This window comes from Perissodus microlepis, chromosome 23 (genome assembly GCF_051167445.1).
Source record: "Perissodus microlepis isolate ML-2025 ecotype Zambia chromosome 23, ASM5116744v1, whole genome shotgun sequence".
Classification (NCBI taxonomy): domain Eukaryota; kingdom Metazoa; phylum Chordata; class Actinopteri; order Cichliformes; family Cichlidae; genus Perissodus; species Perissodus microlepis.
The window spans coordinates 15,158,620-15,183,098 of record NC_140482.1 but is presented as its reverse complement, the minus strand read 5'-3'; the positions used below and the strand labels follow the sequence as shown (position 1 = coordinate 15,183,098).

The 24,479-nt window shown below is 39.6% G+C and overlaps 1 protein-coding gene across 2 annotated transcripts in view; it reads left to right on the top strand.

The window, feature by feature from the left end:
- The window catches only part of ncam2a (neural cell adhesion molecule 2a), a 411,246-nt gene that overhangs the window by 380,233 nt on the left and 6,534 nt on the right, over nucleotides 1-24,479 (top strand). Inside the window, exon 16 of one of the 2 annotated variants that reach the window (XM_084921573.1) lies at nucleotides 16,214-16,421. In XM_084921573.1, the coding sequence (XP_084777699.1) occupies nucleotides 16,214-16,421 (208 nt within the window). The remainder of the gene's footprint in view (nucleotides 1-16,213; nucleotides 16,422-24,479) is intronic. The other variant, XM_084921572.1, reaches the window with a different exon arrangement.

Sequence of the window (24,479 nt, the reverse complement as noted above, 5' to 3'; positions counted from 1 at the left end):
CAGCACAAATACTTCATACCTACAAGCACGGTGGTGGAGACGTCATGATTTGGGCTTGTTTTACCGCCACATGAACTGGGCAGCTTTCGGTCATTGAGTCAACCACAAACTCCTCTGTATACCAAAGTATTCTAGAGTGAAATGTGGGACCATCTGTCCAGCAACTAAACTTGGCTAAAGACTGGTCAAGAAACAGGACAGTGATCCCAAACACAGCAGCAAATCAGACGAAATCATGACTAAAAAAAGAAAAAAGATTCAAGGTGTTGTAATGACGCAAAGTCCAGATTTTAATCTGATCGATGCTATGTTAGGCCCTTAAGAGAGCTGTGCATAAAAAAGTGTGCACAAACTTTAATGAACTGCAGCAACACTGTATCACAGAGTGAGACTAAAGTCCTGCACAACAATATGAGAGATTAATAAAGTCACTAAGAAAATGATTACGTCAAGTGATTGCTGCTAAAGGTGGTTCTGCAAGCTACTGAATCAATCAGAATTACACTGATGGCTGCAAGGCAAGTGACAACAGATGGGATTCCACCAGTATGTGTTCCCAGATAACACAAAGCCTCAAACGTTAGTCACAGGCCTACAAAATAAAGAATGGAAACTAAATAAACAGTAAACATTAGAAAAATCTTTTGGTTATTTGTTTATTCTGTGATCCGAGTCTGTACTGCAATGATTTTAAATGACACAAGCGTTAGCAGTCGCCAAGGTTACACACGGACTAACAGAAAAGAAAATCATTTGAATTAGGTTCGTGCTTGTGGAAATAAATGAACATGACTGTTATTGCTTACTGTGAGTAATATTTTATAATAATACTTTCATTCATTCATGTAGACATGATAAGGTGTAAACTTTGATGACACTAAAACAGGCTTCTCTGAGTCCCATAATGCATCATGTCATCAGTGCCTCATGCTGTGGTGCATATCAAACAACCAAGGGCCAATTTAAGAGTAAAAACAGCATTTTATTGTTTTATTTTATGCATGTTCTTTGTAACCTCGGAGTACACCAGATTGACACATAGGACTATAAAAAAATAAAACCTTTTCTAACAGAAGGCGTTGTTTTTATTTGTTTTGTGTGGAAAGCGACTAAAGTCACATAGGCTTTTACAGTAATTGCACCTGGCACCGATCGCTGTACTCTCGCTTACATAAAAGAGAAATAAATATGACACGATGATGCCCGAGTATGCCTAAATCTGCCCCTGCGGCCTGCTATAGTCTGACACTGCTTGTGTTGAGCTTTGTTGTGGCTGCCGCATTTCTTTCTGGCTTTCGCTTTCTTCTCTTTCCAGTCATGTGCCATAAAAAGCTTTGATAGTAACAGGCATCATAGATTTTGTGCGTAATAATCTCATCAAAGCACTTGAAGAAATAATCTAGGCAGCACTCTCTCCTCCCCCGTGGAGCTCAAATGAAACTTCTTCCTGGAAGTGTTGCCAGCAAATCAAAATGGGAAATGAATACTTTTATAGCTGCCCATTACAAAAATCAAGTCTTTCATCAATTTTCAAAATGAAAGCCAAGCAGTGTAATGAAGAAAACTATTGTTCAATCATTTAGTGTGTAAAAATGCAACTTTCTCAACACGATCACTTGCTGTTACTGCTGATACTGAACCAGCTGATACACTTCCCAATATCTATTTGTGAGATTAAAAGGAGCCTTATAATAAAGCATCATTTACATTATGTTTACTGACTGCAGTCTCTGAAGTCCTTGCTCAGTTTTTCTCCATATGAAAGTGGATTGCTTCATTCGGTATAATCAGTTGAAGTACTGTTGCTCTGAAACTGCCACTCCAAAATAAAAACTGCATCTGCTGCTGAATGTGTGGCTGGAAAGATTGTCAGATTAAAGCTGAAAATTCAGACTGAAGTTGACAAAACTGTCAGACATCAAGAGATGTACAAGCAAAGCTGACCCGCAGGGATTTTAATTGTAAAAGCTTTAATCCAAGACCTACATTTGTTTGCCTTGTGTAAAATGCACCACAGTAAATATACGGAGTGTAATACTTACTGGTATAGAAGGCCAATATAATAGGAGATCAATGGTGGTGTTTACGTGTTTACTTCCTCATTTATTCATGGAACAAAGATAATCCTGTTGAGATCAAAAGATTGCGTTTCTGAGGGAGCACTTTTAACATCAGACAAAATTGATGTCAGCTACTGCAAAGGAAAGCGAGCAGGAACAATGGCTCACACAGATGGTTTATGGTGTTTGAAGACTGTCTGATCTTTGTTTTGCCCGTGACCAGGGATTAAACTGGGATTTGTAGTTCCCATAGGTGTACATTTGTGTGCGCGTAGCAGCAATGACGAAATTCTTATACATACAAAGACTTTACATTTACATTCAGAACTGTCCAGAAGGGATGATGTCGCTTCACATTAACTATAACAAAGTCCGATCTGTGTGGACATCCCTCTGCTCTGGATGTGGCAGTGTGCAAAACGACCAGCTATTGACATAAAACCTTTCAGTGAGTGCACTCTCTAGTGTATCAGTGTCGGTTGTAATGGCACATTACTATAGATCACTGAAGGAGAGAATAGGCATGCAAATAAATAAATATGCACAGACTAGCCTTTTTAATCACTAAAGTGCAGTGGCATTCAATTGCATTCTGAAATACTGTGCAAAAGTCTTTAACCACAAGTGATTTCTTTATATTTTCTTGGGAAATGGATAAAAGGTGCAGCAACATGGAGTTGATCTGCAAAGAGGCTTTTGGGAAAATCCTTTTCAATCATCCAAGATTCCCAAGTTTTAACATATTATATATTTTTACGCTACAATTGCAGTTTGGATATTGTTAATCACACACAGGCTGAACCAAGTTAGGACACGTTAGCCACGTTTGCTTTTAATCTGCATTTGATCAATGGGCATGCACAGATAATAAGACTATATATGCATGTATGAATGTTGGGTTTCTCTGAATCCACTTGAATTGTGAGATTAATGTCTGTTGTGGCACCATTTCCAGTGTGTCACTAAAACATTTGGCTTTCAATATGGTAAAAAGTACTTGGGTAAAGAAACCATCTCCATCTCCAAACACTTAAATCTGCATGTATTGTCCTTGATGTCAGTTATTAATTATTATTTTTTTAAAGATCCTTTTGAACATTTCAAGGATATTGAGTCTCAGCTCCAAACACCTTCTAAGGACAGATTCTGTTGGGAGAGACAGAAAACACTTGATATTCACAAAGTTAAGTTTCTGAAGGCCCTTTTGGCAGAAAAAATATAGAAGTATTTTCAGAAATGATGCCTGATTGCAACCAGCTTGTATGGGCGATATCCCAACTCTAGATTCCAGTCAAGAAAGATCTTGTGGACTTGGGGAGTCGGGATGCTGAGAACTGTGAGGGAACAGTCATGAATCAACACTGCACTGTTAAAATACTACTTAGATACCAAAGCTGGGATAGAAGGGCAAAGTGAAGAGAGGAAAAACAATGGAAAAGAAGCCAATACATTGTTAACCAACAACAAAAGCAGGAAGTGACTGTTGGTGGTGAAGTACAGCAAGATTCAGCACGCAAGGCAGGGTCTTGTAGGACCTTCAACACTCAGGGGTTACATGGCATTGTAACCTTTTGGCTTTTAAACTTTTGTTCATGCATAGGAAACTGCTTAAGCAGAGTTTAAACTTTGAATTGTAACTGCAAAGATCAAGGTACAGACACTTGAATTACTCCTTAAAAAGCCATAACCCCAGACAGCAGCAATTACAGAAAAGGAAGCTGAATTTCTTTGAAGTCTTTTGAGGTTGATTGTTAAGTATGCCATATTCTTCTAACCTAAGAGTAATTTCCCATGGTTTTTCATTTCCTCTACGCTGGCACTTGAGTGCACTTGAATCGCATCAGGGCTGATCTGCTTCCTCCTTGAAAATGGACGGAAAACAAGAACCCATCCATCTCTCGCAAACTAGAGAGGATTTAATTATAATGTTGAGTTTTTTGAGGATGTCCTCAAAAAAACTCCCCTTCTCCACTCCTCATCACGTCGCAAAGTGAGCACTTAGGAGGAAGACTTGCTCCCCTCCGCAAATGATGATGTTTATCGCGGCCTGCTACCTTCTTAATCAATGCTTGCCCATTTGGTCATCATTAATTGAGTCACTTTCTCATAGATCCCATCTAGAGACAGTCAATCACTGGTCAGACCTAATGAGTTTGTATTGTCAAAGATGTGTATGAATGGCTTCAGGTGCCACGCAAGCAGCTGGATGTCTAGCCACCGAATGGTACTAATGGGCCTATATATCAACAAGTAATCGGAAGAAGTCAGTAAACTAGTTAATAGAGCAGAGAAATAAGAATTAATGAACACTGGGTGTGCAGAAGTCAAAAGTTTTTGAAAACTTCAGTCTTAAAAAACACACAATTGTTTTTTACACAAATGCTTTGGGGAAAATGTGTTGCTAAGTTTTGCCAGGTAGCTGCAAGATAAAAAGAATTCCTTACTTTAACATATAAGTAGCATCTATCCAGATATGAACATATCTTGAGCCATTTAAGCATCAATTTGGAACTCAGATCTTACATATGGGAATAATTCACATGCTGTTCTTTTTAGAAAGCATAAATTATTTCTATTTGCATACAGTAACAGATAAAAATGTTCAGGCTCAGCATTATCAACCCTCTGAAATGTTGACCTTTTGAACTGAGCCATAGCACAAACCACTACTGTGAAATGATGTGCTTTAACTTTGTAATGCTCAAAGCTTGTAACATCAATCATCAGTGTGAGTTATCTTCCAATTTACACACAGTATAATAACAAGCCTGGTAGGATGATTTCAAAGACACTGGACAAAAGACTAGTGAGAGATGTGTCTAAAAACTAGGGATGTGCACGACTAGTCGCCTAATGGTCACTGTTGTCACTGGCCGGGACCAGACTTACTAGTCATTTAATGTAATTGTAAAAGTTTTAATTGATACCCAATGACGATAAATTGTGTCTTAAATGTTATGCAGCTATCTCCCACCAGATGGCGCATTGTTTTTGTCTGTCTTAGCAATAGGGTGAGGACATCAGTCATTCAGGAGGGGTTCAGAGTAGAGCCGCTACACCTCCACATCAAAAGCAGACAGCTAAGGCTGTTGCATCATGGCTAAGGTGTTCTAGCTTGGCATGTCCTACTGCAGCGGTCCCCAACCCCCGGGCCTCGGACCAGTACCGGTCCGTGAGTCGTTTGGTACCGGGCCGCGAGAGTTGAGGCTCAGGTGTGAAATGTATGGTTTTCAGGATTTTTAGCATTTTTTAGCGTTATTTTGTTATCGTTTTTATTGTTAACTCGGTTTTCCTGGGTCTTTTCACGTGTGTTATGAATAAATCGTCTTTTTTTTTCGGTACCGGTACTAGTTTTATTTTGTTGTATTTATCCGCGACACCTTAAAGGCCGGTCTGTGGAAATATTGTGGGGCATGAACCGGTCCGTGGCGCGAAAAAGGTTGGGGACCGCTGTCCTACTGTACCACGAGGAGGCCTGGCGTAGACCCGGGACATGCTGGAGAGATTACCTCTATAGGGTGGCCTTGGAAAGACTCGATGTTTCCCCAGATAAGCTGGAGGACGTAGCAAGTAGGAGGTCTGGTCTTTCCTACTAATGCCTCCGCAAACTGACTTCAGATAACCTTAAGAAAACAGCAGGATGATCTATTGTTTTGTTATTTTACATTTGAACTTTTATTTTAGTGGCTGTCATTAAATTTCAAACAGTGTGCGTCATTCATAATGCACGGCAACGCGCCACACTTTTCAGTGTGTATTAGTTTTTCGGATGTTAACTTGTCACATGTTAGTAATACATGAGCGTCTAACATGTTCTCATTTTACATTAAACATTGGTTTGTTTCAATTGTTTTTCTTTTATATTGCCTTTCTGGAGTATAACTTGCACTGTTTATAATGCACGTTGCGAGTTGAGGCACATTTAAACAGCATGATTCCTTATTTTTTTAAAAGTGATAAATGGTTTAAAACATCTTTGTCAAGACAGTAGTGAAGGATTTAGCCAAGTTGGGAATTGTAGTCTCAAAGAAGACTATCACGAGAGCCCTGCTCATCTTCAGGAATGGACTGAGAGGTTGAAGACTAAGAAATAATCTGTAGAAGAGACACTTTCAAACCAGACTTAAGTATGTTAAAGACAACCTGGAGAAAGAGTATAGATACCAGAACTGCATCTTTTGGTCAGATGAGATGAAACTAGAGCTATTTGGCCACAGAGATCCTGCTTATGTTTGGAGAAAGAAGTGAGAGGAATATAACCCAAAGAACACTGCAGGCCCCACAATGAAACACGGTCTTGGAAATATTATTATTTAGTTACGCTGCTTTGGTGCATCTGGAAAAGGGAATGTCATCTTGTTGGAAGGAATAATGAAGAAAGGAGGATATGAGAAGATTTTGAAAGAAAAGGTGGTTTTAGTTTACTTGAAAAAGCTGTGTTAAAAATTCCTTGCTCTGTTTAACAGCACTTAAGAAACACTCTTTCAAAATATGAAATTTTTGTACGAGGGACTAATAACTCTGTAGACCAAAAAGACTTCATTTAAACTGTAGTTAAGAAAGAAAATGTTGGACAAAATGGAACATAGTAATTATTGCAATGCTTTGAATTTATGTCTGAGTCATGGATGGATTGAAGATACAAGGATGGAAAAATGATAATACTAGTCAGCCAATACTGGAAATTAACAGCAAAATAAAAATGTGACAACACAAAATTAGCCACCATTTGTTTTTTGACATCAACAAACACTCTTAAGGAACTGTTAGCCAAAAGTATCTCCATGTCTCTGTGCTCTGCCCACAGCCAGATTGTAAATTTCAAGACAAAGTCAAATTTGTTGCCATCCTCAGTCCAAAATACAGAAGTGATGACTGCGCCAAGCACACGAGTGTTGGACTGCCTGTCTGTGTTTCTATTAGGCAGACCTCAAGTTGGAGAGAGAAAGCACAGTGAAAGCACAGTGATGCTGCAGCATGGCCTCATTTGCAGATACAGAAAGTGAAAATATAACCATAGACACAGAGGTAAAGATAGACTCTCTCCCCCTTTCTGCATAGTGAATGATGTTGGATATATGTCCTGTGCATCATAGTGCACCTGATTTTGGAACATCATGGTGAAGAGAAGGCACAAACGTTGATTTTGGGAGTTTTCAGTTGGAGTATTATCCGGTCGTTAAGTGATGACGTGACGAATCCTACTTCCGGGCCTAAAGTAGTCTGCGTTTAATATGGCTTTTGTGTTGTTAACATGTTTAATGTTTTGTATTTTCTTCTATTTAATCTCAAAAAGCTCCTAAAACAGTCAGTGATCACTGTTGACCTCCCTCGGCTTTTATTACCGCTAATCATTTATTTAAGCTCAGTTTTTAAAACCTTAGGATGTAACTACAGCCCAGCCCATGCAGCAGTATATGAATGACTAACCTCGTATTGTGGATGGATTATCTCAGTTGTTCTCCTGGCTGAAGTTTGGTCCTTTTACAGCATCCTGCCATGCGATTACATTTGTTCCTGACCACCGAGAACACTCACGTTAACTTTTATCGAGTGGAAAAAAAAGTTAGCTTGTTATGCTGACATAGCTGTGTCGCTAGCGGTCACGTAGCACATCATTATATACCAGCTAGCCAAACTTCAGTAACCCTACAAACGTCACTGCTGTTTAGTTTTCTGTCTTCATTTATGTTAAAGTGATAACAGAGCTGTACGTTTTAATTTGTTTCCAAAACCACGCAGTCAGGACATGCTATATTGTATTTAGATAGAAGCTAGCGAGCTAACTTCCTGCTAACTTCTAACTCCGTTAAATGTCATAAATTCCGTTTTCATGGATGCCTGGATGTTAAACTCAACCTGGTAGAGCAGAACGCTGATCATTTTATTAAAGATGAAAGACTTTAGACAGTTTTTCAACTCTCAGTAATGCCATAGTGATCGTTTGATATATGGACCTGCAGCGGAGTTTAGGCCCAGACACGGCTAGTGACGTCAGACTTAATGACCGGATATCCAAATACAAAAAGGCAAGCGCAAACAATAGCTTTCAGACACCTTTTCTTGATATCTAAATTGTGGGAAACATGTGCCAGAAGAGATGCCAGCATCACAGATGATAAGCATTTCTGATAGTGAAAAGTCCCATCACTGCCTGTTTATTGGCACTGTAGAAAGTTCAAAGAAGATCAGAAGCAGTTCTGTGTTGAAAAAACCTTTTTTGTTATCCAAGTAGATAACTTGGTATGTGACTCAGACGTAAAGCATGGCAGTTTTTTTTGTTTCATTTGATAATGAAGCATGCCTTTGAATAAATAATAGCTTTAAATCCAATGAAAATTCCCTTTGAAAAGCCAGCAAAGAGGTATTTGCATCCATAGTGCAACTTCTGCCCTCAAAGCCCCGCAGGCAGTTTATCACTCTGACCTGTGGGTTATTACAGAGGATGGTTTTCACTGCTGCCGTTGCATCAGTTTGAGTGCAGGTGATCACTCAGTGCAAGAGGAAGGCAGCACTGCCCTCTATTTCCTAAAAGACCCTCCAACAGAAATGACCTCATTACTTCTCTTTACTCTGAGATTATAAATCAACTATGGCAACTCTAGGTGACCAGATGAGCGTTTGTTGCACATTAGTAAAAACTGGGCATCACCAACAAATAAAACAACAGGAAATAGTAGTTGATCAAATGTAAGCAGTAATGTGCATGTTTTTCTCTTCCAGGCATATTATGGAAAGCATCCTAGCAGCTCTCATGATGTGCCTCGTGAACACACATTTGTTATATTTAAATCAAGCAATTTAAAAATTTCTTACGCAGAGATCTGACCTGTTTCATATAGTAAAGGTGAAGGCTGAACATTTTCTGTAATAAAAATTGATAGACTTTTACAGAGCCACAGCGGAGTCCTTGACTACCCTAATCTGAAAGTGTAGTTATAATTGTAAAAGCTTGCATAGAAAGATGAGTACTTTAGATACACACACAAAAAAATAAATAAATAAGCATGTCCAAATCCCTTTGGGGTTGTGTCAAGGAAGAGCTTGTGATGTAAAAAACCCCTGCCAAATCAAATATGTGGGGTACCCGCTGTGGTGACACCTTGTGAAAAAAGGAGCAGCCGAAAGTAGCTTTAGGTTAACTGGTGACACTAAATTGGAAATGACTGTGGATCTGAAATAGATAAAGCACTTTAAGTATATTGAATAAACGGCTATATAACCATATGGCTTTGGGTAAACTGTAATCTTAAGCACTTTGAAGAGCAGGAATGAGATTATATAAATGCCAGTCGGATTCCTTTAACAACAGTTTGAACCTTTGAATGTTGCTCTAAAAGTAGAGTACCGTGCAAGTGTTGAGCCACCTTTTTTTCCTGATTTGTTTTGGGATTTACGTGCAGTGATGCATTCAAATTTATGCACACATACATAGAAATGTATATAGGGAAAAAAAGTTTGTACAATTCTAATGAGCTTGAAAGTCTATACTTGGTGTGACCACCTTTATTCTTCAACACAGTCTGAACTCTCTGGATGTTTCTGCCTTTTGTTCTGTTCTCTGTCAACATGATCCCACACTGCTTCAATAATGTTGAGGTCTGGGCTCTGTGGAGGCCAATCCATGACTGATGGTGGCACATAATCAAGTCCCAAATTCGTCAGTGTTGTCTTACCGAATTTGGTCATTGTTTGCAAACTAATTTAAATGACCTCAGACCATACGTACAAAGCAGTGATGATGCACTGGCAGTACGCGCTGTACTAGAAAATACAAATGCACATATTTAAACTCAAAGATGAGCCTATTAAAATCACATTAAATACAATGCCTTTCTTAGACAACAACATTTGAATCTGTAAATTGACTAATGCACTGGCAACATTTATTGAATAACAGATATGAATGATATGATATGAAACTGATACCCTTTAATGCTTTCCTGATCTTATTGCTTTCATCACCATTTCTTGGCAAAAATCCCGCTCATGGAGGTTCTTCCAGTAATTGCGCTGATCGCCTTCCTGAGCTAACAGATCAGGTGCTTGTTGATATCAGCGTGGTGACGTCTTTTTCTTCTGCTCTGTTTTTCCTTCTTTTGTATTGACTTTAATGTAAGCTTCTTTTTTTTAGGCATGCTTTCACCATCATTCGATTGTCTAACTTATATGTTTTGTGGTTTTTTTATATGAAGACATTGCTCTGTGGCTATCGTCCTAAATAAGTTGTTCACGTTTTAAAATATGTTATTTTAAAATATTGATCTATTAATAATAAAATAAATGTATTATATTATATTAAATATATTATAATTTGGTTTCGCTAAAACAGTAACAGTCACTGACTCAACATAGTCCGTGCAAAGTTACCGTTAATTCCTGAAACATGCATTTATTTTGTGTGCAAATTAAGAACAGTTCTAATGCATGTCAGGTAGTTTTGTTTTTCTAATTTTATTGTACTTTATCATTTTTTGTTGTTGCAAGTATTTCATCTGGATTTGTTTTGCACGTTAGGACCACCATAGAGGTGTCAACTACAGCAGACACTGAGGCCTCTTAATGCTGACAAGAACAGCTGATATCTCAGTTTTATTCTGAAAGATTTATTCTGAGTATTCTACCTTTATCCAGAAACAGCCCTATTGTGTGCGTGTGTTTCAGCACAGCTCACACTGTTCGTATCCTAAATCACTTCAGAACCTGGGAATAAATTGAATAAAATGGCTGGAAAAACAGCTACAAGTAAACAAGCATGTAACATATCAATCCAACCTCAAACTGTCAAGCTGCTGCTAAGCACTTTAGTGTAATACTCCTTATCGGATGGAAGCCTGATATTTATGGATTTCAGTCTTTTAGGCTCAAGAGTTTTTGCTGGCATCCCTTCCAAAGAAAAAAAATGACAATTTAATAAAATCTTTATCGGGACACTTCGAAGTCTTGGAGGGGGGGGGGAGAAAAAAAACTATCAGCTTGTTTTTAATTTAGGAGCAAGTGTGTGCATTTCACTTTATGTAAAGACAGTGAAAATATTAGTATCATTAGATAACCCTTTAAAATCTAAACTGTGTAATAATTACCTTTTAATATTTAAATATTATGTTTCATATTTGTTTTGTTTTTTATTTGTATCATATTTGCTACATCTGGCATTTTTTTAAACATTTAAAAAAAATCACAAAACTCTATGTATCAAATATGACACCTTAGGGATTACTGTAAATGTACAACACAGGAAAAACTCTCATAATGACATTTTTAGCCATTTGTTAACAAAAGGCAGAATAAAAGTGTTAATAAATGGATCCGGTGTTAAGGTCATGTAGCTCAGAGGTAGGAATGTGTATCTTTTAGGTTTTATCCGATAACGGTGCCAAACCGGTACTTTTGAAACGGTGCCGGTGCCTAAACGGTGCTCAAACCGGTGCTGAAAGAATGGAGAACACAAACTTTGTCCAAAAACCTCTTATGTTTTTATTTTTAGCAGTCTCTTTTTTTCTGCAAAATGATAACCAAGTTAGCCTTTTGTGTTGATACAACATACCTCCTTTGGTTGGAACCGGTCCTTAAACAATGGAAAATGAAAACTTTGTCCAAAAACCTCTCGTGTTTAACTGTTTTTTTTTTTGTAAAAAGATAACAATGTTAGACTTTTCTGCAGCTATAGGGCATATATGGTATCACTCTATCAAACAAGAAGACAGCTGCATGTAACTACGACGGTGTTTGCTAGTTCACCTTACGTGCATTAATTTAATAACGTGGTTAGCCTACTCAACGTAAATTACACACAAACAACATTAAGCTTCTTGCTCAGAGAAGCTGCTGCTGCTGCCATCATCATCCGTGCTCATTTCTGCTACACTGGCAGGGCTAGGGGCCAGGACTCTACTCTTCGGGTTCTTGGGGGATGTTGCTGACTCCGGGTCCGAGAACAGGCACCACACCCGCAGTAGATGTGCTCGGTGTGAGGTCTCGCAGCAAGCTATCAAATACGGCGCATTTCTCGGCTTTTAAAAAAACGCTATGCGTCGCCAGGTGTTTCATCAGATTCGAGGTGTTACCTCTGCATAGTATCACCTTAAAGCACTTGTTGCAGGCTGCTGAGTTTGCATCTTTTGCTGTGAAGTACAGCCAGACTTTTGACTGCTTCACCTTGGGCATTTTTAATCTGTAGCTCTGCTCTTAAAGAACGTACGTACCTGGGCCGGCCTTCTATCTTTGGAAAGGTAAAATGATTGGCTAGAAGAAAAAAAGGCAACGAAATAAAGCAAATGTGCGCTGTTTTTCAGTCTGGTTACTACCGTTTATGTCAGAACCGGTGCCATAATGGCACCGGATACCGGTACCCATCCCTACTCAGAGGTGCCTTGAGTTTTATAATTAATGACATAGACACTGTATAATGTCTATGGCCCATCGTCAAGGGAGAGCACCTAAAACTTAAAGACACAGAGCAGACTGTGGCAGTGACAGAGTGACTGCTTTGAAAGCCTGAAGCTACAGCTGTGTGATGATGACAAACAGTCAAGTATGGCTTAAAGAATGAACTGATATTTTCTGCCTTTTCTGGAATATGTGGATGCTTCCTGGGAGCTGTAGAGGTGTTGTTTACCATTTCTCAATCTGTGGCTTTAGAAGCCAGTGGAACCTAGACAGACTTTCAAAAGGTGAGATATAAAACTGTAGCCCTCGGCGCAGCGAAAATATTGATTCAGTCGACAAGTTTCAAATCCCAAATCCCTCTGATTCTACGAAAATGCAAAGTTTTAATTAGAGTTCCTTTTGCCACAAGGTTCTTTGTCTCTGCCTCGCTGTGCTTTGACTCGCTGCCAGGATCCGCTGTCTGCCGTCTCAGCTCTAAGTCAAGAGCAAAGTCACTGACATAAGAGTCATTTGGGTCGTGACACTGTGCGGTGCAGGAGTATTTGGGAATTCACACATTTTTTTGTTGTTTGTTTGGCTCCATACTCCACTGCACTGGATTTGAAACAGTAGTTGAGGTTGAAGTGCTCGCTCTCGGCTTTAAACGAAAGGCATTTTCAGCGAGAAGGGGACTGTATCACTGTTTTTTTTGGATGGTGCAAAAAGACACTAGTATAAGGATTCCTGCATCCTCAAATATGTAAACCACAGTGTGTCGAAAACAGACCATGCCTAAATACATGCCTCTTCCCAAATTGTTTCCTTTATACATTTGGAGATCATACTTTTGAAGGACCACTTCACAGATGTTACACATGAAGTTCAGCTTCCAAAAAAGGCACATAGACTTCTCCACCTTCTTGTCAGCCCATTAGCACTTATCCATTTCCTGTTCCAAACGCATCTTTATTGCTAAAAGCAAACAAGCTCTGAAGCTCCGCTGAGAGTTAAAAACCGTCCATATTCTTTCAACACTTTCTCACAGGTGTTAAACTCATGTGACAAATAATGTTTTCACAGGACTCTTTCTACCTTCACTGCTTCCATAGTAAGTAAGAGTGCAGCAGCAGACAATTACTGCTAATTAAATCCACTTGATTAACTGATTATCAGCTAGTGTGATCACCTTGCTGAGGTTTGCTGGTCTGGAGCATTTAGGTTTGTGTTAACACACCACCATGATCTTTCAAGGAGTTCACCCCAAGGTCAGACCATACGATGCTCAGAAAAACTGCAACTAGCCCAAGGGTGCATCTCAAAGTCTACAGGTCTCAGTTAGCATGTTGAATGTTAATGTTTGTGACAGCACAATTAGAAAAAGCTGAACATGTTTGGCTCATATGGAAGATTTGCTGTGACAAAGGTTCTCTGTAAAAAGAACATAGCATGGTGGAGGTTTGCAAACCACAAGACCTCTCGAGCAGCATCCTTTGGACAGACCAAACACAACATATCAGCACATCATTTGGACTTTTGCTGCAGCAGGACTTCAGCACCTTCCATTCCTTGAGTTGATTTATGGATTTATGAAGAGTCAATGTTAGGTCATCAGTTTGACAGCTAAAGCTTGGCCATAATTGTGTCATGTAACAGGACAATAAACTCAACCACAGCAGCAAATCTACAACAGCATGGCTGAAAAATATAGAATCACTGTGCTGCAATGGCCCAAAGTTCAAACCTCAACCTCGATTGAAATGCTGTGCATAATAAAACCCCTGCAAACCTCAATGAAGTGAAGCAACTTTGTAAAGAAGAGTGGACGAAAATTCCTCCACAACCACGTGAGAGACTCATCAAATCATACAGAAAACAATTACTTCTAGTTAATGCTGCTAAAGGTGGTTCAACAAGCTACCGAATCATTAGGTATACTTATCTGTCACTGTTCAGTCAAGCCTTAGCATGTTGCAGCGAACAAATGTCGTAGCCGGTTGGAGGGTTGGTACTTCATCAATTAGCAAGCAGGTAAATACTCTGGAGAATGAAGTGTAACATGCTATTAAGTTGTATTGTTGAGAGAAAATGATCTGGTATTTTTAAGAGATTAAAACTCAAACTGCTTTCTGCCTCGCAGGTTTTGACCTTTTTTTTTTAATTCTTGTTATCAAAGATAAACTGTTGTAGGAGCGATATCTGGACCTTGAAATTGTTTACACTGATTAGCCTGAGGCTTTGTGCTTTCAAACAGTGTATGGTTCCCCACACAGTTTAGCGCAGATTCAATTGGATAACATCCAGAATGAGATATCAAACCATCTCCTTTTTTTTTCCTTGAAAAACCAAATGGTTCATGCGTGTAAATTCATCTTTCTATCAAACATATAACATATAGGTAGAAGGCGGCTTACACCTCCTGCGTTCAGCTTGCATTTACTTTGTGGTTTGTCAGGATGCAGGAAGTCGAACAAAGCCTCCTGCAGCATTTTCCCCTTGCTCACTTATTTTTTTATTTTTAAATTGGAGGTGCCAGACTACACCACTCAGCTGCCTCTGAGTGCTTACACCTTCCCATTATTGTCTGATCTCCCTTTTTTACTTACAGGCTACTGAACACGCAGATGAGAGCGTACCTAAGTAGAAAAGGTCATTCACTCTCACTCTTCCATCACTGATTACTTCTGGCAAGGTCCAACCTCCAGCTGTCAGCGTTGATCCTGCAGTGGATGCTCCGTTTGCTCAACCCCAGGATCACTTAAGGCCACAGCTCCATTCAGAGAGACCCACTGGGAGTGTCTCTTTACTGCACTACCTTCATTTTTGTATTACTTTCAAATGGAAGCAGGCCTCGCTGCTTGTACCCAACTGAGCCGAGATCTCTGCGTGTTTTTAAGAGCAGTGTGTTGACTGCTCTGAGAGAGAGCATTTACTTCTGAGCTGAAAACCCTTAATTTAATTCCCGACGTGATTCTGTTTAGTGCTGCGAGGTATAAAACAGTGGACGAAGTGGCCAGAGCATCAGTGCGTCGATGCTTAACGCGTACTCGGGCTTCAGTGCAGAGCTGAACGTGTGCGCCAACCTCTGCACCTGTGTGATGTTCACATTTGGCACATGATACAGGAGGTAGATGCAAGGCCTGAGGGCAAATATGGCCGAGAAGAACTGTTTTGTTTTTGCCCTCTCTGCCAATTAAATGCTCAGTTTTACGAAGCGTTTACTGTATTCTAAGTGGAGATGAAGCCATATTTGTTACATTTCCACCTATTTTGGAGCACTATAAATCTCATTTTGCTCAATTATTTAAAATCTTTCAAACTTTCATTCCATGAACTATATATATACAGAAGAAACTTTATAAGGCAAGAATTGATTTGTTTTGGAGGAGATTTGGTGGATTTACGCTAATAATCGAGATAATTCCACCCTCCTCCGAGGATTGTGCGCATTGAGGAATTGTGGATTAGGACTTATCTGTGTGTTGGAAACCATCCAACTGGCTCTGGAGGAATTCATTGACCTTGGAGTAAAAGTTTGGTACAGCTTTATAGTTTCCCGGGGAGGAAGCTGACCTCCAGCCTCGACTCTGCAGGCGTCCGGCCTGAAGACACAGGAGTGAGACAATGAATCCCTTCCAGCTCCACTGATCCCGCACCCAATCTGACCCTAACCTCTGAACGTGTCTTAGAGAACAAGTCAGCGAACCAAATTTGCTAACAGTGGTTTTATCCTTGCTGTGTGTGTGTGTGTGCGTGCGTGTGTCCGCCTGTGTGTTTCACTGCCTTAGCAGAATCCCTGTTCAGCGGTCTGGGGCTGGGGGCGGTGGTGGGCCTCGGCCTGGGAGCGCTGCTGCTGCTCCTCGTGCTGGTGGACGTCAGCTGCTTCTTCCTGCGTCACTGCGGCCTGCTCATGTGCATCACGCGCACCCTGTGCAGCAAAAAAACAGCCACCAGCGGCAAGGGCAAAGAAATCGAGGAGGGGAAGGCTGCCTATCTGTGAGTATCCCCTTTGGTTTTCTTTGCATTGTTCTTTTTTGAAACCTTTGACTGCTTCAGTCCAAGCGTTTGATTTTGTGTAGTGACAGTATCAATTTTGCCAGCTCATGCCTGAAGAGGGAACATCTGCTGTGGGTGTATCTTTATGGCTGAGGGTTATGCTTCTTCTTCTTCTCAATGTATAATTTTTGCGCAGTAATGAATTGAAAGCCCTGAATGGGTGAATACAAGTCAATACAAAGATTTTGAGAAATTGGTATGAAAACGTCTAACAGAGAACAAAAAAAGCCTTTGCATTTCTCAGAAATGAACAATAAGGCCTGCAAAAAAGGAGAAAAAAAACAGTTTTTTTCAAGGATCTCATCCCCGAGTGACTCGCTGAGCAATAACATTAGCTGTTCATGCCATGTTCATTCCTCTTATGTATACGTATATATATTTAGTCTGAATGAGAAAAGGAGATTTCTTTTTACCATTTACTGTAGGTACACCTACAACAGCCGCCCAGCCACCCTTTCAACCACAGTATGTCTTTGATTACGTCTTATTCACTTACATCAGTGCCTTTTACATGATGTGCAGCAAGTTCACCTTTTAAGTATCCATTTGCATGCGTTATGTGAGCGTGCATGCATGTACAACCGTGTACATTTTGTGCTGTCACGCTTTGTTTTCAGCCGTGTGTGTGTGTGTGTGTGTGTGTGTACCCTCCTTTATTTCATGCTATATGCATGCTAATAGTCCATGAGTGTTGCCACAAGCGTCTCTGAAAACCATTTTCTTTGTTTTGTTTCCCCCTCATCAGACAGCATGCAATTTAGAAGCCCACCCCCGTGAAATTCATGGTACAACTGATTTTTAAAAAAATGTAGTCCCACCGTTTTATGCAGGGTGCTAACTACATCGCGGTGTCTGTGAGATAGCACAAACAGAGTCTTAGTCACTGGCCACAGCCGTGCCTGTCAGTGTGCCAGCAGTGTCTGAGATGGAGAGAGGGGGCACATGTGAGGAGGAGGTGGAGGAGGGAGGGGTTTGAGTTCTGCTGAGTCACTAATCTCGCGACACTGGAGGGCTGACTGCCTGCCTGCCCAGACAGCACACAGAATCTACAGAGCAGCAACTCACACAAGACTTTACACTCTGTCTGATGTGTGCATGTGACTAGTGTCACAGTCACATACAGTACAGCAGGATGATACAAAATAGTCCTAAAGGTAGTATAGGTCCAGGTGACGATATACAGGTACATAGTGACTGATTGTTAAAATAGAGTCAGTTGGGCAATCAGGTGATTACTGCAGCAATAGCAACACTGGATTTACGTTGTCAAAGGCATACTTCAGCAGTGTAGTATCTCACTTTCATGAGGTAGAGAAAATGACGAGAGAAAAATCCAACACGATAGAAAGAGCAATCAAAAATTCTTTGTGTCTGTTTTTTAATTTACTTCAGAAAAGTCAATGTCAGTGGTTTCATGCAACTGTGTTAATTAACTGCTAAGAAATATTTCAGGTCACTTCATTCACATCATTTGCATTATTGCAATGAATAAAATACTATCTTGCTTTTCAGGTTAACTCGATGGCTTTTTCATTAAAATAACACAAATGACTCGATTAAACTTAAAAACACTCCTCTTTTAAGTAAATCCACCTACAGAGGAGTCTTTAAAACCAACAAAATTGAGATTTCAATTTTGAGTAAAAGATGAATCCTAAATTTTCTATTTTTTAGGCGTCAGTGGTCATATAAATCTAAAGGTTATATTGCTGTAAATGTAATTATAAGCTTGTATGAGTGTTAATCAAGCTCAAGGCTTAAACCATAGTGTTTATAGTAATAGTGTAAAGTATTGTATTAAATAGAATTATTATGCCCAGTCACCACAGAATCTCGTGGTTTTCTCTTCAGACACATGCAGTTAAATGTGACTTGGATTCAGGGCATTCCCTTTTAATTGTTGAGTTTTATCATCTGAATTAGTCCTCCTGTGGAAAACTACCCCACAGATGTTTCTGCAACCTTTTATTTTTACATCTATTTCAGTTTTTCAGTATGAGACCTGCAGCCATCGTGTGAATGTGAAAAAACCAAAAAGTACTTGTAGTTTTTTATGGTGACATCAAACAGCAATTGAAAGCGAGGCTTAAAAATAGTCACACATGAGGCTCGAACTCCAAAACACTGGAGGTATTTTGAAATGAAATCACTCCCCGTGTGGTGCCAGGGACATTAGCATGGGTCTTTTCAAAAAGTTGGCACAAACAAACTTAGTTGGAGGACTTCTTGTTATCACAAATAGCTCCAAATTACCGGCAACATTTTCGGATTTCACAGGAAATGACACCCCCACACATGGATCAACACTAACATGTATATGAAATGCTGCAGTTCATAAAAATCTAGTAGAAGCAAGCAGAGAAGTCAGAATCGCTAAAAGGCAAGTGGTTGAAATTGTCATATAAACCAAGCTACTAATTCTAAACATGGACCAATCTATGATCAGCACATTGTTATTAACTTTATTTAAAACTGACAGGACTAATCAACAGCAAGCTTAAAATTATGCCAAAAGAACACATTTTGAATGACGGTAGTGTTGATGAAGGAGGTACTTGAGTCCATCTGACAGTACCTCAGAGATTCTACAGTACTTGTTAGAAACTTTCTGGTTGTTTGAGCACTTTTGATTGTTGTCCTGTTGCAGTCCGTGTCTCTGCAGAGAGATTGGTTTCATAACTGGCAGTGAAGATGGCCATAACTCCTTTGAACTAGTGTAGCGAGAATGGAGTAAATGCCGTGGTCTGCTTTACAATGAGTCATGCCACTGAGCTGGAGACTAATAAGATAACACTTGAAATAATACAACTCCAACTGAGTTTCCAAGATGTCAATAGTGCAAGTCTGAAGGTGCTGAGGGGTAATAAGTTGTAAAGACTAGCGAAGCGTGAGCAACAGTGTCAATAATAACATCAATGGAGAGCGTCTACAGCGATAAATAGCATGGGGTGAACTTCAAATTAGGAAGGTGATGAGTGGCACAGATCAGAGTGTGTGCTGGGTGTCTGTTCTGAGGATGTGAGCTGAGGAGTGTGTGGGCTGGTTTGGAACCAAGAAGAAAATCTGGAGGGTATCGTCAGTGCACTTCTGACACAGCAGATCTTTTTTTTTTTTAATATTCGGGGTTATAGAGACAGTTTTCCAACCTCAATGTGATGCTGAAGGTTAGCAGAGCGACCACACACCCAGCAGTGCAGGGTTATTTTGAAGTTGGAGCTAGGCTAGTGGACAAACGCACGACAGAGAGTGTGTGGGTGTCTTTCTGTTATGAATCTGCAGAACACACTGGGCTGCATAGCTGCTTCAGGGAAAGTTGAAAGACTCAAGTAGTACTGTTGACTTCAAAAGTCCTCACTTCCAGTTTCAGTCTTAAGTTCTTGACAGTGTGCTGAGATATCAATGGGACCCATATAGAGATAGAGGAGAACTGGTACACCTAATGGACCTCTAGTCTGTAGCATCAAGTCAAATGTGACTCCAGTTATACTGTTTAACCCCTTACGACCTTAAAAAGTCACTATTCAGGCAAAAGACAGAAAAAGTAAATACATGTTTATGCAGGGAAACTTAAATTGATTCATATTCTTTCTACCTGCATTTAATTTGGATTCTGTGTTCATTTTTTTCTTTCTGGAAGTTGTTTTTTTTTTTTTTCCCTAATATTCGTTGCTTGTCATAGTTGTGCAGCCAGCTCCAGTCCCATCCTGTCAGTCAGTGAACCAGAAATAGATTTGTGCCCCTGTCAGGCTCTCCAGTAACCTGCTGGCAAGAAACCCAGAAGAACAGTTTGGTATTGACTTTTAATACAAAACAACAGCTGCTGATAATCTTTTACTAAGAGACAAAAAGTCAGTGTTGAGTAAAGCTGATGATATGTCACAGTGACATTTTAACCGTTGAGGTGGCGCAGGAGGGGCGTCTGGTGAAGTCTGCTGTTTATTCAGGTTTAAGAAGTTTGAGTAGAGGCTCAGTGATAGATCTGGCTTGGAGTCGATAGACTTTTGAAAGTGTTTATATATACCTGATGACTCACAGCAGGAAATATAAAACAGAATGGAAGATTACAGTTAAGGCCATGGCAGCCTGGGGATGGAGCAAGAAAGAATTTCTACAGAAGTGTCAGTCACTAAAGAAAAATCTGTTTGAGATGCCAGTCAGTGTGTTGTTCATGACGACTTCCTGTCCACTAACAACATGGAGTTCTAAACCAATGGCGTAAAAAGAAGGTCAGAGTGTTTTATTTGCCCCTGTTGACGTCACACGAATCCCAAATGAAGTCTGAACACACTTCGTTCCTACTAGTGTCCTATAAGTGAAGCGGGTAGATAAAAACCTAAAGTTAGCAATTACTGGGACTGTTTTAATGCTATGCTAGTTCGTCCCCTCCCATACGTATAATGTGATAAGCAATGCAGTGAAAAACTTGTGGTTTGACGCTATCTTAAATTTTTCCAGCTGTACACTGGCAGTCCAAGCAAAGACAACAAAAGCAACCTCGAACCCCACATACTGTGCATGTGCACACGTACTCTTAAGAAAAGAAAAAAAATCTGATTATTTTTGTTTGAATTAAACAAAAAGTGGGGGGCTAAAGGACCTAAACAAAATAGCCAGTTGAAAGACACTTTGAAATCTGTAAATGCAAAGAGATGCAAAAAAAAAAAAAAAAAGTCAAGCATCAGGGAACTAGCTTACCTAGCGTCAGCTCAGAGGTAGCATGTTAGCCTAGAAATTTGTCAGACATGTTAATGGTTCCACAGTGCTTAGCATCGACCATACAAAGCCTAAAATCTTAAGGACACGACAAAATTATCAAAATAAAAAAGGCAAATTCACTGAAAAATCACCAGAAATAGCTTCTGAGTTCTAAAGCTATGACTTTGGTGACACCTTAAGTCATTAATAATATCTAATATAGCAAAACAAGAGGAACAAATGAAAGTATAACTATATTTTGCATATGTAAATATAACTTTAAGGTTTAGCTGAAGGATACTGCATTAGAGAAAATGAAGTTAAAGGTAAAGTGAATTAATCAAAGAAGAATTATTGTTACTACATTTGCTGTCATTCAAGAATATACCAGGAGTCCTAGTCTAATTAGTGCTTCACCATGTTTTTCTATAATGTATTGTTCAACGCAAGCACATTCATTTTTCTCCCTTTGTTTTCCTGTTTCAATAAAATTAAACATCATTACAGGGATCCGGAGCCTCTTGATTCTCCAATTTTTTTGAAAGACAAGACAGTCTGTGCTATTGACATGTAGAGAGCACATAAATTTCTAATTCTGGAGCAGCAGACTGAGGTGGATGACATTTAATTAAGTGTGAGCTCACAGTACTCTTAACTCCAGAGCAAACAGAAATCTGCTTGTCTCGAGAAGCTAAAAGGCTTTGGCTGGAGCATACCTGACTGTGTAAAAATGAGAAAAAGGACATATATCTGTCTGGTCTTCGTTTCCCTACATTCTTACTCCGCAGTCGTGTAAACAAGCTCATTTCTACATCAGGTCAGGGAACAAGGCGTCTGATCCACATGTAAACAGCCAAATTGTCCATCAGCAGCTCCGTCAAAGTGCCTTTGACAAAGACTTCCACTTCTAAATTCACAGTAAGATCCCGGATGCCAACTCTAAAACAAAAAAAAAAATGTTTGCTGGAAAAAAATATATATACATGTATAGATTTTGATAAGGGTGTAAACAAACTCTCCAGGCACATACCGCAGCTAAGACTGCAAGCCACCTAATTTATAACAGTGAAAAAGCAAAGATTGTAGCCTGCCTTCATGGCCTGCCATAGATGGCCATGTGCTTAATTAATGTCTGCAGAGGAAAGAACAAGTCGCCCCTGCTGCGCTTTGGTGTCACTTAGAAGCTTACAGACTACAAATACGTATCTGCATATGCACTCTGATATCACGCCAGCGCACCGTGAGCTTCACACAGCTGCTGGCTCTCGCAGCATAATCAGAGGTTTGTCAAGACCCAGTAGCATTGCTGTTTGCCTTGTGTGCCAAACAATGTTTTGAATTGAACTTCTGATGGTGTGTGCATATTTTTGGACAAACAAGCAGTATATGCACACGAGATAGTATGTTCACAGTGATGAAAAATGACTCCAAATGGCTCTATTTCTTTTAGCATTTGGGGAAAAGGCTGAGCTGTAGGTAGCAGAGCTGAACATTTTCATTGGGAGTGACCAGCATGGACAAGATTAGAACGGAGTCAGAGGGACAGCTCAGTTTAAGCAGTTTGGAGACAAAGGCTGAGATGGTTTGGACATGTGCAGAGGAGGGAAGATGAAGCTCCCAGCCAGGAGGAAAAGAGGAAGATCTCAGAGAAGTTTCATGGATATAGGAAAGGAGGACATGCAGAGGATTGGTGTGAAAGAGGAGGATGCTGAGGATAGAGTGAGATGGAGACAGATGATCTGCTGTGGTGACTCTGGAAGGCAGCAGCCAAAAGACAGCCCCCCCCCCAAAAATAAATAAATAAATAAAAATTAAAGGAGCCCTTATGAGCAAACACTTGGCAACAGTGGGAAGGAAAAACTCCCTTTTAGAAAGAAGAAACCTCCAGAAGAACCAGGGTCAGGGAGAGTCAGCCATCTGCTGCAACCAGTTGGGGCCACGGCAGATGTATAACTGCAATTTTTATAATTTGAATCAACATATAACATGCGAAATATTGCTTTCTCATCACACAGAGCCCCATCAATAATTATTAACGCCAACCTCAAGTAGTTCTAGAAGTTCTAGTAGTTTTATGTTTTTCATTGCACTTTTTTTGACCATTTGAATAACTAAAATGGTAAAACTATGTTAAGGAGTTTATCAAATTGCAGAGAAGGCAAAGAGCATGCCGTATGCCAACTGCAGACGCTTTAACAGTTACAGTTGCCTCAGCCAATATTTTCTCTAATATTTTTTTGATAGAATTTCTTCTTTTTTTTTTTCTTTTTCTTCCAAACTGTACTGATACTTTGCTTCAGTAAATGGATTCGGGATTGTTTTGATTTTGCCTCCTCACTGAAAAAACAGGAAACGTCACACAGCAAGAGCCTTCGCAGAACTTGAGGAAACCTCCCCATCTGAGTATAAGTCCAATCTAGGTTTGCATGGAGCTAATGAGACATGAAATTGGCTTCACTGTGCAGGAACTTTAACATCCACAATCAACCAAAGGGGGAACCCCCCTCTGGCCAGTTGCAATATTTGGGCTTATTAGGTACAGTATCATGCAGGGTTACTGTTTTACGTTCATGATCTCGCTCACTGAAGAACTCTCCCGGAGCTTGGTAAAACGTCCAGCATGGCAATTTGAGGGTGATTTTGTGTTGATGTAGAGTGCCTTTTAAAATTGACAATTTAGTTGAGGAAATTCAGCGTTTACACAGTGAAAACATCCAGTAATGGGAATAATAAAAGTGTCCACTGATGCACTAGATGAGATATCTCAGACCTTTGAAGAAAGAAACAATGCAAAAAAACAGAATTATTTAGTTAAATGAATACATTTCAATGACAGCAGGGATGACTGATTCATATGCAATGTTTTATTAAATGTCAATAGCTGTATAAGAACTGCATTAGTAAAACAACAAGCTGTTTCGGTCAACCCCTGCTAGCTGCAGGTTTGTATTTATTTAGAGAGTCGTGTCAGCCTCGAATTAAGTATTCTTTCAAAGGAGAAGTTCTGCTCCAAGAATAATGTATGAGTCATCCGGGAAATGTTTATCATGTGGATATATCTACCATTAACATTAATAAAAAAGATTTTTAAAAAGCTCTAAAAAATTCAAATGATTTTTTTTATACTCAAAAGACAATATAGAGCTTTTCATTTAGAATCTTCATTTGACAGATTGTTTATGTCTCTGAGTCATGACAGACTAGCAGCGGCAAAATAAAAAGTGGAACCGCTTCATGAACTCAGGAAAATGAAAATCTTTAAGGTCAAGTGTTATTAATACTGGCCTGGTACAGGTCTATAAT